The following is a 12,488-nucleotide window of genomic DNA, read 5'->3' on the forward strand; positions in this document are numbered from 1 at the left end:
GAAGTAGAAATGTTTAAATTGACCACTTTTCTCCGTGAAATAGCTGAGTCTGTGTGCAGTCTATCTATCAGCACGTGATGTGAAAAATACCTTGTGTCTGTATGCACATTATTAAATGGTGCCTATCATATGAGCCCCCAGCAGCAGTGGGGAAGTCTGGTAGACACACATGAATCTAGACTGCCCTCTAGTGGTCGAGCTGTTTCTGTAGGGGATAGTCTGACACTGTGGGCACCCCCATCCCACAGGTTTTTTTTTTTTTTTTTTTTTTAACACAGGGTGTGTAGTATATCTGTATATGAATGGATAGAGGACAGTGTGAGTGTTTCAGGAATAGAACCATGTTGATGGGACTTTCTGAGTCTTAGTATTGTCAAAAATACTGACAATGAAACACTGAAAAGGTTCACATAAATGGATATTGGAACTCCTATTATTATAATAATAATTATCATAATTATTGTCTTTCTTCAATTTGGGGGGATAGTCATCTCTACGGAAATATACCGTTGCCATGGAGTCAGTCAGTTATTTAGCTATGGTTCGCAATCGGCTACAGCTTGAGGCCCATTTATTTAAATGTAATGCTACATTTGTTTATATTTTGGCCAACTGGCACCACTAAAACTATGCCGAATTAGACATAAGCAGTTCCTGTTTGTCACGTATCCATTGATATACAGAAAACTATCACTGGGTTACTTTGATACTGAAGAAAACTTGAAAACGTGATATTTCTCAGGCAAGTTCTGGAGTTTTATCGAGCATGTTCCATGTTTTCTGCACGGATTTATGGACATTTATTGGTGATGGCGTCCACAGAAAGTGTAAGTCACATTGATTCAAAACATAGCCGTATCATGTCTGTGTGTTCAGGTTTGAGTGAGTTATGACTCTGACAAGAGTGGCAATTTTGCCGCTAATTGTAACAATATGGCGCCATGGGTTTTTACCTTAATTGCTTCCATAACATGTGTGTCAGATCCACTGCTGCTGCTCCAACCTCTGCTCCAATAACTAACTTCCCGCCTGTCACATAACGAGGTCCGCTGTGTTTCACTTAACCCCATTTATGAAGTAAGTGTGCAGAACATGAGGTGAGCTAGTATTCAACATGTGGAGTCTTTCTTTACTTCCTCAAAATCAGCCAATCCCGGGACTCTGCCCAGATGCACGTGCTCCTGTCAACCCCGGATACACAGCATACCGCTGCATTATAAGTAAGCACTATACACCCTAAACACCTTCCCCCTTTTTTTCCTCCCCTGAACACTATTCTGTCGAATGGCTCTTTCTGCATGTTAACCAGTTAACTTGGACATTAGGTTTTAACAATTCCTTTTTGGTTTTCAACCTACTGCAACTATAGAAAACACATTCAATGCAGCCTCTACAGAGTGTGTCAGCCCTTTGGGAGTCTGTTTTAGCTGATATGGTGAGTTCAGAGTTTGCTAACATTCAGGGCTTGGCTAAATCTTAGTTCTTGCAGACTTGCATAAATCAGTCTCTTGAGGGAGGGCCTGTAGATGTCTGCAGTTCCTTTGCTTTTCCCAGCTACTGGGGAAGGACCACATATGATTGCTAGGTGGTGCTCTCCTGCTGCACCAACGATGGAGTAGTCTACAGTTTCCCAGAGTCAAGTTTAACCAGGACCCTTCTGCCTGGCTGTAGGACAGGAAGGTCCCATGCCCCATCTCTTCAGTTGCAATAAAAGGCCGGCTCATTGATTTTGCTTAGTGTCTTAGTATTGATGATCCTCATCAGCCTGAGTAGCAATCTTTGGCTTACTGGTACAGTGTCCGTGACTTTGGCGTTAATCAAGGGGAGGAGAAGACTTTGGCTCCTGCTCATTTTGCTAAGACTTCCTAAGAGGTGGATGTCTTTCTTTTTGCACCTGCTCATTCACTTTGTTCTTGTCTACACAGCTGCACACTGTTCCCCCAGTGGTGCCGGTCGTGCCTGACTTTCAAGTTCACTGCTGTCACCATTGGACTGCACCAAATCGGGTGGGTGGGTGACTTTTTTGATCATTCTGAAGGTCTGCATCCTGCTAAATTCCTCCTTAACATTGGCCATTGTGAGTAATGGCACTCTGGGAGCTGTTGTGACTGCACAGGGTTCTGCTCACTCGTTAATATGCCATGATCTTACTTATTTCAGCTAAAGGTTGAAAAAGTCTCAACATTTGAAGTGGCTGCCTGGGCTAATAATAGGAATGTCTGGTTTATTTAGAACCTGTCTCTGCCTCAGTGCTTTGAATGCAAACTGGTTTATTACTGTTGCATCAGCCCCTGTTTCAATCTTAAAGTAGGAAGATATTTAACCAAACTCAGAAGTTACTGTTCATCTTCTGGGCTTCTTTCAGACCCAATGGCCGCAAGGTGAAATGATCCCTATTCATTTGTTTCATCTCAGACCTACATGACTACTTTTGATTGGTGCATGCGTTCCCAGTGTCCCTCTTTGTTGCATCGCCTGCATACCGAGGCTTGTGCAGGGCAGCCGGACTTCTCCATATGTTGTGTCTTTCTACATCCTGTACTGTCCTGTGCTTTATTTCTCCAGCTCTATTTTGATTTAATCCCTTTTTTTTGTTATATTTCCTTGTTCTGTGTCTGTTTCCCAAACTGTTGTTGTCTCCTGAATGCTGCACGAGTGCTCCCCCTGCTGACTAATTTGTTGCTCCACATGATTTACTTGTCATTTCATCAAGGTGTTTTAGAAGCTGCATTCCCTTTGATAACTTTTCATCACTGTTTCCCAAAGCGAATCTTTTTATATTTTAGTTAGTTTTCTCCCCAAATTCCCAGTTTTCAGAAAGTTCATACAATGCATGAAAAAAGTTCTCAGCTTTCTCATCTGGTTTCTCTGTCCCATATGATCTTCTTTTGCAGAGCACTCATCAAATTTTTCGAGATGAAGTCAAAGTCACTCTGTCAGTTAATTTGTCGGTGTTATTGTGTGACTTCAGTGAATCTGACCTAACACTTTAAAACACCAAAGTCACACAACAACACCAACAAGCTAACCAATCGAGGTTGCTGTAGACTAGCAGCTCCTGTGCTCTGCAAAGTAAAATTACTTCTTTTGTTTAAGGAGTCTGGTTTTGATTGTGGCTTTGGAGAGACAACTAATGCCTTCAGTTCTTGTCAGAAAGTAAAGTCTGATGGGAAGGTTAAGCGTTAAAATATTCTAAATATACCATACACTGGCATTTAGACACCTAAACACAAACAGTGAGACATAAATGTATTTTAGAATATTGTTGCAATATGATTGTCATAAGGGTAGAGTCGTGAAGTCTGTTCCTTCATCTCAGATTCAATCTTAGGTCTTTGTAACTTCTTCAAACTGAGAATGCAAGAAACTGGGGAAGGTATGCAGACTGATAAGGTCTGTTATTCAAAGCAGCTGATCTGCGTTGATGCCAACAGTGAAAGTGACAGAACTGTCACTGAGGCCTCGTCAGTTAGCTCTGCTGGCAGCGGGACAACACACACAGCAGGTGGGAAGGAAAGATAGTTCACATACCAACATGTCAAAGTGCAGCACAAAGCAGCCTGTGTTGGTTTGGACAGCACGCAACTGCTTCCCCTTCGGCTTCACAGTAAAACAGGATGTTCGCTGTAAGCTAAACTAATAATAATGCAACACACTGGCGATATATTTACCTTCGATCTACTACCTTTCTGTGTCTTGAAAGTACAATGAACAGTGTCTAATTCATCTTTATTTCAACTATGTGCATCTGCTCTAAAATATTCAAAACAAGATATTCAAATGCTCTTTCACTTGGCGTTCGTTAAAATTCCCCTCCTCCGACAGATACTGATCAGAAGTTTACTTCCTCAGGAAAAATGTGTCAAAATATAAAGTACATATAAACATATGAAAATATTCTGTTTATAGACATTGCAAACTAGACAACGGATTAAAATGCATGCTAAGAAATCCTGGGTGTGATCAAGAAGGCTAAAAAAAAACTGCAGAACAGGTTAGGGTTTAGTCATAACACTGACTGATGAAGTGGCACTTGATGCAGTCATTCAGAGACGACACACCCACTGTATGTGTACATGTAATTGCCCAATAAAAGATAAGATTGACTAATTAAATGATTTTAGGTTTGGACACGCCCAAAAAAATACTGGTAACTTGTAGATGTGGCAGGCTTCCAACATTGCAGAGAAAGTCATTTTCTAGTCCAAAAATGATAAAATGAGTTGATTCAAACACTCCTGCTGTGTTCTCCACAAACTCTATTGCACAGCAACCCGGTGCTTATACCTATTCACAGAAATATCTTTCAAATTGAGCTTAATTTTCACAGCAGTAGGTGACCTTATACACAAATTACGGAAAAGAGCAAATCTATTCGTCTCTAAAAGCCTGCAGCACTGATAAAATGTTTTTCAGACACACGGTCTGCTTGTAAATGTGCAGCAAAGGTTGCATGAAGGCAAAGCCAGGAGGTGAGAAAACAGGTTGCGCAAGTTCTCTCGCCATCACATCAGATAAAGGTGCTGAAGCTGAGCCAGAACTCCGGTGCGTCAATTTGTGATTTGACGTGACATAATGGGGGAGGGCTTACATTTCACAAACCACCAGACAAAGACAAATCACATATTTCAAATGCATGACTCGTTGGCAACGTAGGGACAGTGTCTGATCAAACAACTCCATAATGCTTGTTATAAAAGTTGTTCGATCAGCTTGTGTACAACTGCCAGACCTACACACAGCTGCTGTGCAAACATCTTGTGAGTTTTGACATGTGCGTCACTACACAACCATGCAAACTACATGTTTCAGATTCTTCTCGCCAAATGGCCGCTGGCTATGTGCTTTGAGTTAAAGAAAGGTATGTTCTAGCAACGCAGGACATACTGTATGCATATGTACACCCTCCAATTATGATGAACCTGTGGCTGTGACGCACTGCACAGACCAAAATATGTTTAGTGCGGTTTGTGTCAAGTGCACAAAAATTTGAATACTTGCCAGTGCTTGCTAAAAAACAGTTCCTGTGGTCAACAAAATTCCAACTGGTTTTAGGAAGTGAAAGTACTGACAACAGCGACCTTTAAAAGTATCTAAAAAGGAGAACAAAGAGGGGAACCAACCTAACAGTGCCGATGTAACACAGGATAACTCCCTAACTGAAAGCAGACAGGGATGTACAAAGGTTTCGTACCTGCAGACCAACATATTAAAATGACAAAATGACGTATCATGGCCTCTTAAAAGTAAGAGTATTTAATTTACAAAAACCACAGCTACAGGGAGAGAGTCAGTGGATATCCAAAAAGTTCTTGATTTCCCGTCAGTTTTCTGAGAAATAAAAATCGTGAAACAATATGAGTAGCAAGTAGAAGCAAGTGTGGGCATGACAGTCAATGTATTCAAGTCATGTCAGGCACTCTGGTTATAATAGCTTAATGCAGGAAAAGATAATGTTAAGCTGCTTTCCAAAAGTTTTGTAATGTCTTCATTAACCATGAATCAATCTCTGGTACGTTCCTGTAAATGCAGGATCTGAAGGGGGTCCCTGGCAGTCGGCCGAGGTGGAAGATTTGCTGTCGTTGCCTCAGTCCCTGAGCAGCCCCAGCCTCCTCAGAGCCTCGCGGCGGCCATCTCCGTTCTCTGCACGAGGGCAGATCAGCACACTGATGCCTTGCGATCGCGGCAGCTTCTGAGAGTCTCCGGAGTGCTGAGGGGCAGCCAGGGACCTCCGTGAGTCCGGCTCTTTGCTGGCGGCATGGGCCACCTGCGAACCCTCTGCCTGAGCACTTGAAAACTCTTTCCCACTCCCCAGAGATGCGGGGCGTGGACGGTTGTTGCGCAGATGGCTGGGGCTCTGCTTGGCACTGATGCCCAGGTCAGCCTCAGTGGAAGCCATGTAGCTGCTTAGACCCAGACCAGAGCGCTCCAGGGTGGCTGATTTGACACCTTTGGGTGGGGTTAGCTGTTTGCCCAGGGCAGGAGGGGTTAGGGGAGGCGTATTCACCTGTGGATTAATTGTGGCCCCTGACACATCTTTGACAGCAGACAGTTCATTATCTGTTAGCATCGGCCCGTCGGGGTCACTGAAGGCAGCAGGTGCTGGGACAATAACAGGAGGCTGGACTGCAGGACCTTGGGAAGGACCTGATGATGACACAGCCTGGGGAGGGACGGAGGCAGGAGACGGACTGTTGACACGGGTGTAAGATGGTGTCGTGGGTGGTGTGTGTGGAGCTGCGGGGCTGATTGGAGAAGAAGGAGCTGCCCATGACCTTCTGGTTTTGGGAGAATGTTTCGGGCTCAGGACAGGGCCTGAATCAACCTCATCACTTTTAAGCAGGCCAAGCTTTCTAAGGGCCTCCATGCGGACCCTCTGGGGGTCCAGCAACACCCGATCAGTGCTAGTGGGCACTGAATGTCCCGAGTTGCCATCAGCCACTGCTGTCTTGTGTGACTTCAGAATAATGTTGGCAGGAAGCTTCTTGGGCTTCGGGGCCACAGCAGGTGGGCTTCTGGGCTCAACCGCTTCAGGAAGAGGACTCAACTCGGGACAAGGGCTGACAGCTAATGGACTCAGTTCTGGGAGCTTGTCTGTAGGCTCCTGGGTCACAGGGGAGCTCACTGAAGTTGTCCTCGCAGAGGCTCTCTGGCGTAGCTGCTCCAAGTCAATCGTTGCTCCGGGCTTGTTTATGGACACTCCTGCAGATGGAAGGGGGTCTTTTGCTTTCTCTGGCTGTGGAGGAGGTCCCGGGTCATCCCTGAAGTCTGAGGGAGGAGGGATCAGACTCAGATCTATCTCAGAGGCCTTGGGAGACTGACTTGTAACTGGGACAATCTTTAGATTACCATCCCCATCCTTGGATAAACACAGCACCTCAGGCTGAGAGGCTGGTGGGTGGATTTCACAACCGGCGACTGATTCAGTGACTGTAGGTTCAGGTTGAGTCATGAGGTCCACTGGCGTTTCGAGATCCTTCGTGTTGGCTGCAGAGGCCAGAGAGGACTGTGGTTCTGAGGTTTCATTTGGATGCTCGGCTTCGTCAGATGTCTGGTCTTTTGCGGACTCATCGGACTTGAAAGTGGAAATGTCTACGAAACAAAAGCACATTTACTGCAGTTAGCATTGCATTAGTTTAAAATGTGCATGTATACAAACACATACACATAACCAACTGAGAAAACATGCAAAAAAAGAAAATTTCCTGATATGAAGTTACCATTTACTCTCATCTTTCCTGCCTGTAACACAGCATCTGATTCGTCGTTGGACAAGCCGCTGTCCTCCTGCACCTCCAGCGCTTCAATTGTTTCCTCCAGATACATGAGACAGGCTCTCTCTTCCGCAGATAAGTGCTCCATACTATCTTCACTCTGCATGCCAAACAAGAGACGGTGAAACGTATTACAGAGATGAAAAATGACTCAACGGCTCCTGAGCGCTTCAGCAATCCCTGTCCTCCATTTAACCCTAAACACAGCCATGAGAGACAGGACAGGAACAATAGGTCAAAGTTGTTTAGTGTTCAAGCAGCTGCAAAGGAATGACTAATTATACCACTCCTGTCCTGCTCTTAGCTATCTTTCATTCTATATTGGCCTGTCAGAAGAATTTATTTCAGGTGACTGCAGGTGCCTGTGAACAGCTTGACATCTTCTCCCCTCAGGTCATCTTTTAAAGGAAAATCTCAATAAAACCTCTTGAAGGCCTCTCCCTGAACAACACCTCAAACAGATTCACTTCCTCTCGTTTGACCTTCTCATGTTCGATCGTGATGCATAAACCTCAGTTCTCTATTTCCCCTTTCCAGCGAAGGACAGGAGCAAAAGTAGCGTTTATTCACACAGGCCGGAGGAAATTAGTGCAGCAGCACAGTGTGTCTATATGCTGCCTTATACAACCAACAGATAAGCAACAGAGGCAGTGGGACAGAGGCGAGGGGATCTACAGCAGCACTCACAGAGCCAGAGTTCATGCTGATAACGCTGTCGCAGCTCCCGGCACTGTCCATATTGCTCAAGGATTCCATGGCAACGCCGCCTGGCCACATGGCACTCTTCGGCATTGCACAGGGAAGAGGATGAGGGCAGGACCTGGGCTTCGCAGTCCTCTTTTGGTTGTGTAAATATCTCCCAGAAACCGCCTGAAGAAGAATCTGAAAGGTCAAGGAGAAGATGTAAGACCAGGACAGACCAGAACGGCATCTCCACATAACACGATGTTTCTCCCACTTTGTACAATCGATCAAATGCAAAGACTCGACCACGACTGGTAAACATGAGCTGGAGCCCGAGTTTGAGGCTAAAAATAATTCACAAAATGAGTCTGTAAACATCACAGCAACAACTATTAATGTCAGATCTTTCCATTAGTGTGATGAATGAATGCCATGAATTACAGCTGATAGCTAAATGATCCTCATAATGTAATAGCTGTCCTATTTAAGATGAAATGTGCCGTCACACTCACTGTGATATATTGAGCATAACCAGCTACGCTAATGGAGCTGTTACATAAATTAATGGATGAACTTGTAAACAGTTTTATTTACATATTCGATGTGACCTGGATTAATATAAAGCCCATGGCGTAATGGGGGTGTTGTTAAATTTAAGGGCAGGTTCACAGTCAGACACACTGACACAGGTTTTGCTGTTATCATTTATCCTGTTCACACCTCAATTAAAAAGAATTAAATGTACTAGGGCTCTTTCAATGTAAGCGATGGGGCACAAAATCCACAGTTCTTATTTTGTTAGCATAAAAACTTATTCCAGAGTTTGTCTGAAGCTAATATGAGGCTTTAACAGCTTGAGTTAGCGAATCAAATAGATGTTTTCCAAAGTCTTTTTAGTATTAAACTCCCTCTGAGTGTTTCCCCACTTGAAACATTATCCTTTAATATGAAGTCTATAGATTATTGGACTTTTTTTTACATGAATGTCAATTCTGATGTTTTTTCGAGTACAGAACATCCACAGGTATAGACATCCTTTCATGCATCCATATTGATCTCATCTTTCCCAGGTGTGCCAGCTGATAAACAGAATAGATGAATTTTAGTTTTTACCTTTATTCCTTCATCTTCTTTTTCGTAAGATATTCATGAGGAAAAACCTTCCCGGCGTTATTAAAAAGCTGTAAATTAAAGTGGCCCTGCCTGATATCATTCTTCCTCCAACAGTTTAAAAGCTGAAGTCATGGGCAATAAAACACACCCTTCCTCTCTTCCTCATTTCAGTACTGGACTGGGGATTTTGCTGCTACAGCCTACTTGGTCTGGTATGATGGCGGCTAATGTTAGCCCAGTCTAGATCAATACTGCTGTATGATGGACATTATTGACTTTATGACTTTTCTCTACTTTCTCTTTAATTAATTAAAGTTTAAATAAAGTTTTAGCATTAACTGTCACTTTCGGCCACTATGGCTGCCGTTTAGCAAAAGTATTGACTCACTTTAATGGGTAATGCTGTACACTGGAGAGCTAGTTCATAAGCTGAACAAGTATTTCAGTAATTTTGAAACAAAAATACCAAACATCCCTTAGATTGTCAATTGCATTTTATAGATCAATTAATCAATATCAGCGGAACAATCAGTGAGAAAAACTTAATTAGTTGCAGCCATAATAAATTATGCCAACAGAGTTATGACATCAACAAATATCAGTAACAGCTGTAGCAAGCTCTGCTTTCTAAATGATTCCAGCAACAGATCATAGGAAGAGGATATTTTGCATTGCAGCATTCAGGTTACGCTGAACAAACAACTTGGTCATACAGCGACGCTTTGAGCTGTTCGTTTATTGGTATTCCAGTCAGTCTGATTCAGCAATCAAGAGAGAAATGTTCATCTTTGTCTGTGTGGACACATGAGATACTTCACGTCATGTGCAATCGGTGTAAAGACGGTTGATGTGTTGTAGCATTACAATGCTTGCTTGTGTTTTCCTGCCTGTTATTCGGTGTGTATTATTACCGCTGACAGGTCAGGCATGAGGAAAACATGCCTACCAGAAGCTTCAAGAATTATTACTGGCTGCTCATCTGCATACAAGGACGGGGATTTTCAAAATCCTCACGAATAGACGGATGGCTTGGAGACAAATAGGGCAGCAAATTAATTCAAGACACCACAGAGAAAAGGCCACTTAAAGCAAAGTTCTTACCTCCTTAATCTCCTTTATAAGCACTTAAAGTGCATTACAAGCGCCATGACCGATGCAACACGCCGTATCCCAAGACAAAAGCTTCACAACCTGTTATATGGCTTATTCATCATGAAGTCACAGCTGCACAATCAGGTTCAGGTGTGTTCGTGGAGGCAGAGCAGAGCCAACGTTATTGTTCTCTTATCTCAGTGATCAAACATAGAAGAGCAGAGTGGTCTCTAATGCTGCACCAAGGCTGTGTTAGTTATCTTAGCAACTACTGTGGCATGAGGTTTCTCTGAGGACGAGCCAGACAGTTACTCATTCACCATCAGCAGCATCTGCCAGTACCAGACAGTCTTTCTGGAGAAGTTTCTTGGGATGGACTGCGTGTACATTTCATGATGGAAAGTTTTATTCAGGTCAACTGTTGTGTGTGTTTTTCAGTGAATTTGAGAGTTTTAGTGACAAAAAACTAATATGGTGCAAGTTTTAGAGGCAGATTCAAGTAATTGTAGAGTAAATTTACATAAACATGACAACTTTCACATCTAAAAATTAGGCATATTTGACTTTGAAACATGTTTTGGGAAATAAAATGACAAGCAAAAACTAAACACAGTCAACCAAATGAATAGAATTAGAACATTTTAATAATTTAACTAATTTTATTCCTGGATGTCTGATCAAAGTTTTCTGCATCGCCATAAAATTCCCCAATTTTAGTCTTAAACATGGATAAACTGTTTGAAAACATATACTTTTTATATATGTGAGCTGATATAAATTATTTGAGTTGTAGCATGTCTCAGGTGAGTGCATCACCTGAAGTGAAACTCAGAATTCCCTTTGCTTTCTCGTAGTTCCCCCTTAAAACAAAGACACTTCCACCTGCCACCCACAGACGTGATTACAAGCAAATTTCCTTCTCAGATTTTGTCAAATTTTCATTGGTTGAAAATGTACAGTATTTGATAAGAAATAAATAATTTGGTAAATGTCAAAAAGAATGACTGACTTCTGTGTTTCTCCTTGTAAGAGGGAGATCCTGTGGCTTCTCAGTCATATCTTGGGATCTATGCAATGACATAGAAAGGACAGTTGGGGAAAAACCTGATCACCAACACCCACATTCACGCATGTTTTCTGGCAACAAAAGCTGGTTGACAAAACACCTCACTGGTGTGAGCTTTAATAGCTGCTAATTAGTGTCCCTCCCATTAGCCCATGGAGATGAGCAGAGTGTCCAAGCCTGAGCAGCCAACACCTCTCACACCTGAAGGAGGCATCAAACCAGTAGGGCGGCAGCGGCAGAGCTCACTGCACCCATGGCTGACTCAGGATTTAATAGTGACAGGAATGTCACTTTGCTTGCTTCTACGTCTTTGAGACAACTGTTGAAATTCAGCCGAGCGCTCCGATGTGACAGGGCGTTGAATTACAACTGGGGCGGCTTGAAACCATGAAAAGGGAGGCTCAGCTCCAGATCCTGACTGTGTTTACTGTGAGAACAGCTGCACCGTTTATGAGCCAGACTTGGAGTCCAAGAAATCATCATTTACACTCTATGATGACAAATTACAGTGTGCTAGTGACAAGAGAAGGGTCCAAAAAATGTGAAGTATGTGTTCAAGGGCAGCCAGAGAACTGGTTTAATGATTAACAGCAAACAAAAGTTCATGGTGAACACCAGGTTGTGCAACTCACAACCTGCAGGAGTGAACAGAAGTATTTCATTAATGTTTAGCTTGGTACCTTGTCCCACTAAAACGACTATTATTGACATTCATGTGCAAATATTTGGACTTTCCCTGACTCACCCGCCCAGCAAATACTCAATCACTGAACACTAATGATCAATGTGTCCTCAGTGGGGGCCCCCACAGAGCATGAGAAGTGATGAGCACTGCTGGTCAGATGGAGGGATATTTCTAACACTGGCTGCAGTCTCGTGCTGAACACCTGCTGGTGACTGACACAGGATGACCCTCTCTGTGCAAACAGGCCGCTCACCTCACCGACTGCAGGATCAAATAAAATCAGACAGAGAAAAGCAGAACCAGAGCTCAGCTTGCTCAACAAGCTGCTCCCACAGCAGTCTGCGCAAAACCAGCAGAGTTTTTAAACGGCTTCTCCTGTTTCCGAGTCGCTTAACTCGCACTTACAAGCAGACCGATTTCCCGATAACTCACCGGAGATGTCGGAGCAGGGAAGTGTCGGTTAAGCCGTCCAGCTGTGCGGGGTTTTCGGCTCTCAGTCCATCGCTGCTGCGCCTCTTGCCCTCCGCGACCCGCGCCTGCTCTGATCTTGGAGGTAAAACTACACGGAGGGAAG

The 12,488-nt window shown here is 43.5% G+C and overlaps 1 protein-coding gene across 2 annotated transcripts; it reads right to left on the bottom strand.

Annotated features, from left to right (window-relative positions):
- Nucleotides 1-226: 226 nt before the first annotated feature.
- On the bottom strand, nt 227-12,488 carry LOC121612777 (specifically androgen-regulated gene protein). Of its 2 annotated transcripts, none has more exons than XM_041945861.1 (4): nt 12,347-12,488; nt 7,962-8,156; nt 7,221-7,374; nt 227-7,092 (listed from the first exon to the last, which is right to left on the bottom strand). In XM_041945861.1, exons 2-4 carry the CDS (start codon nt 8,064-8,066, stop codon nt 5,588-5,590), a joined length of 1,764 nt encoding a protein of 587 aa, XP_041801795.1. In that variant the 5' UTR covers nt 8,067-8,156; nt 12,347-12,488; the 3' UTR covers nt 227-5,587. The 2 variants fall into 2 exon arrangements, with proteins under 2 accessions (XP_041801795.1, XP_041801796.1); XM_041945862.1 differs by lacking the exon at nt 12,347-12,488 and adding an exon at nt 9,072-9,211.

Source organism: Chelmon rostratus, chromosome 10 (assembly GCF_017976325.1).
Source record: "Chelmon rostratus isolate fCheRos1 chromosome 10, fCheRos1.pri, whole genome shotgun sequence".
NCBI lineage: Eukaryota > Metazoa > Chordata > Actinopteri > Chaetodontiformes > Chaetodontidae > Chelmon > Chelmon rostratus.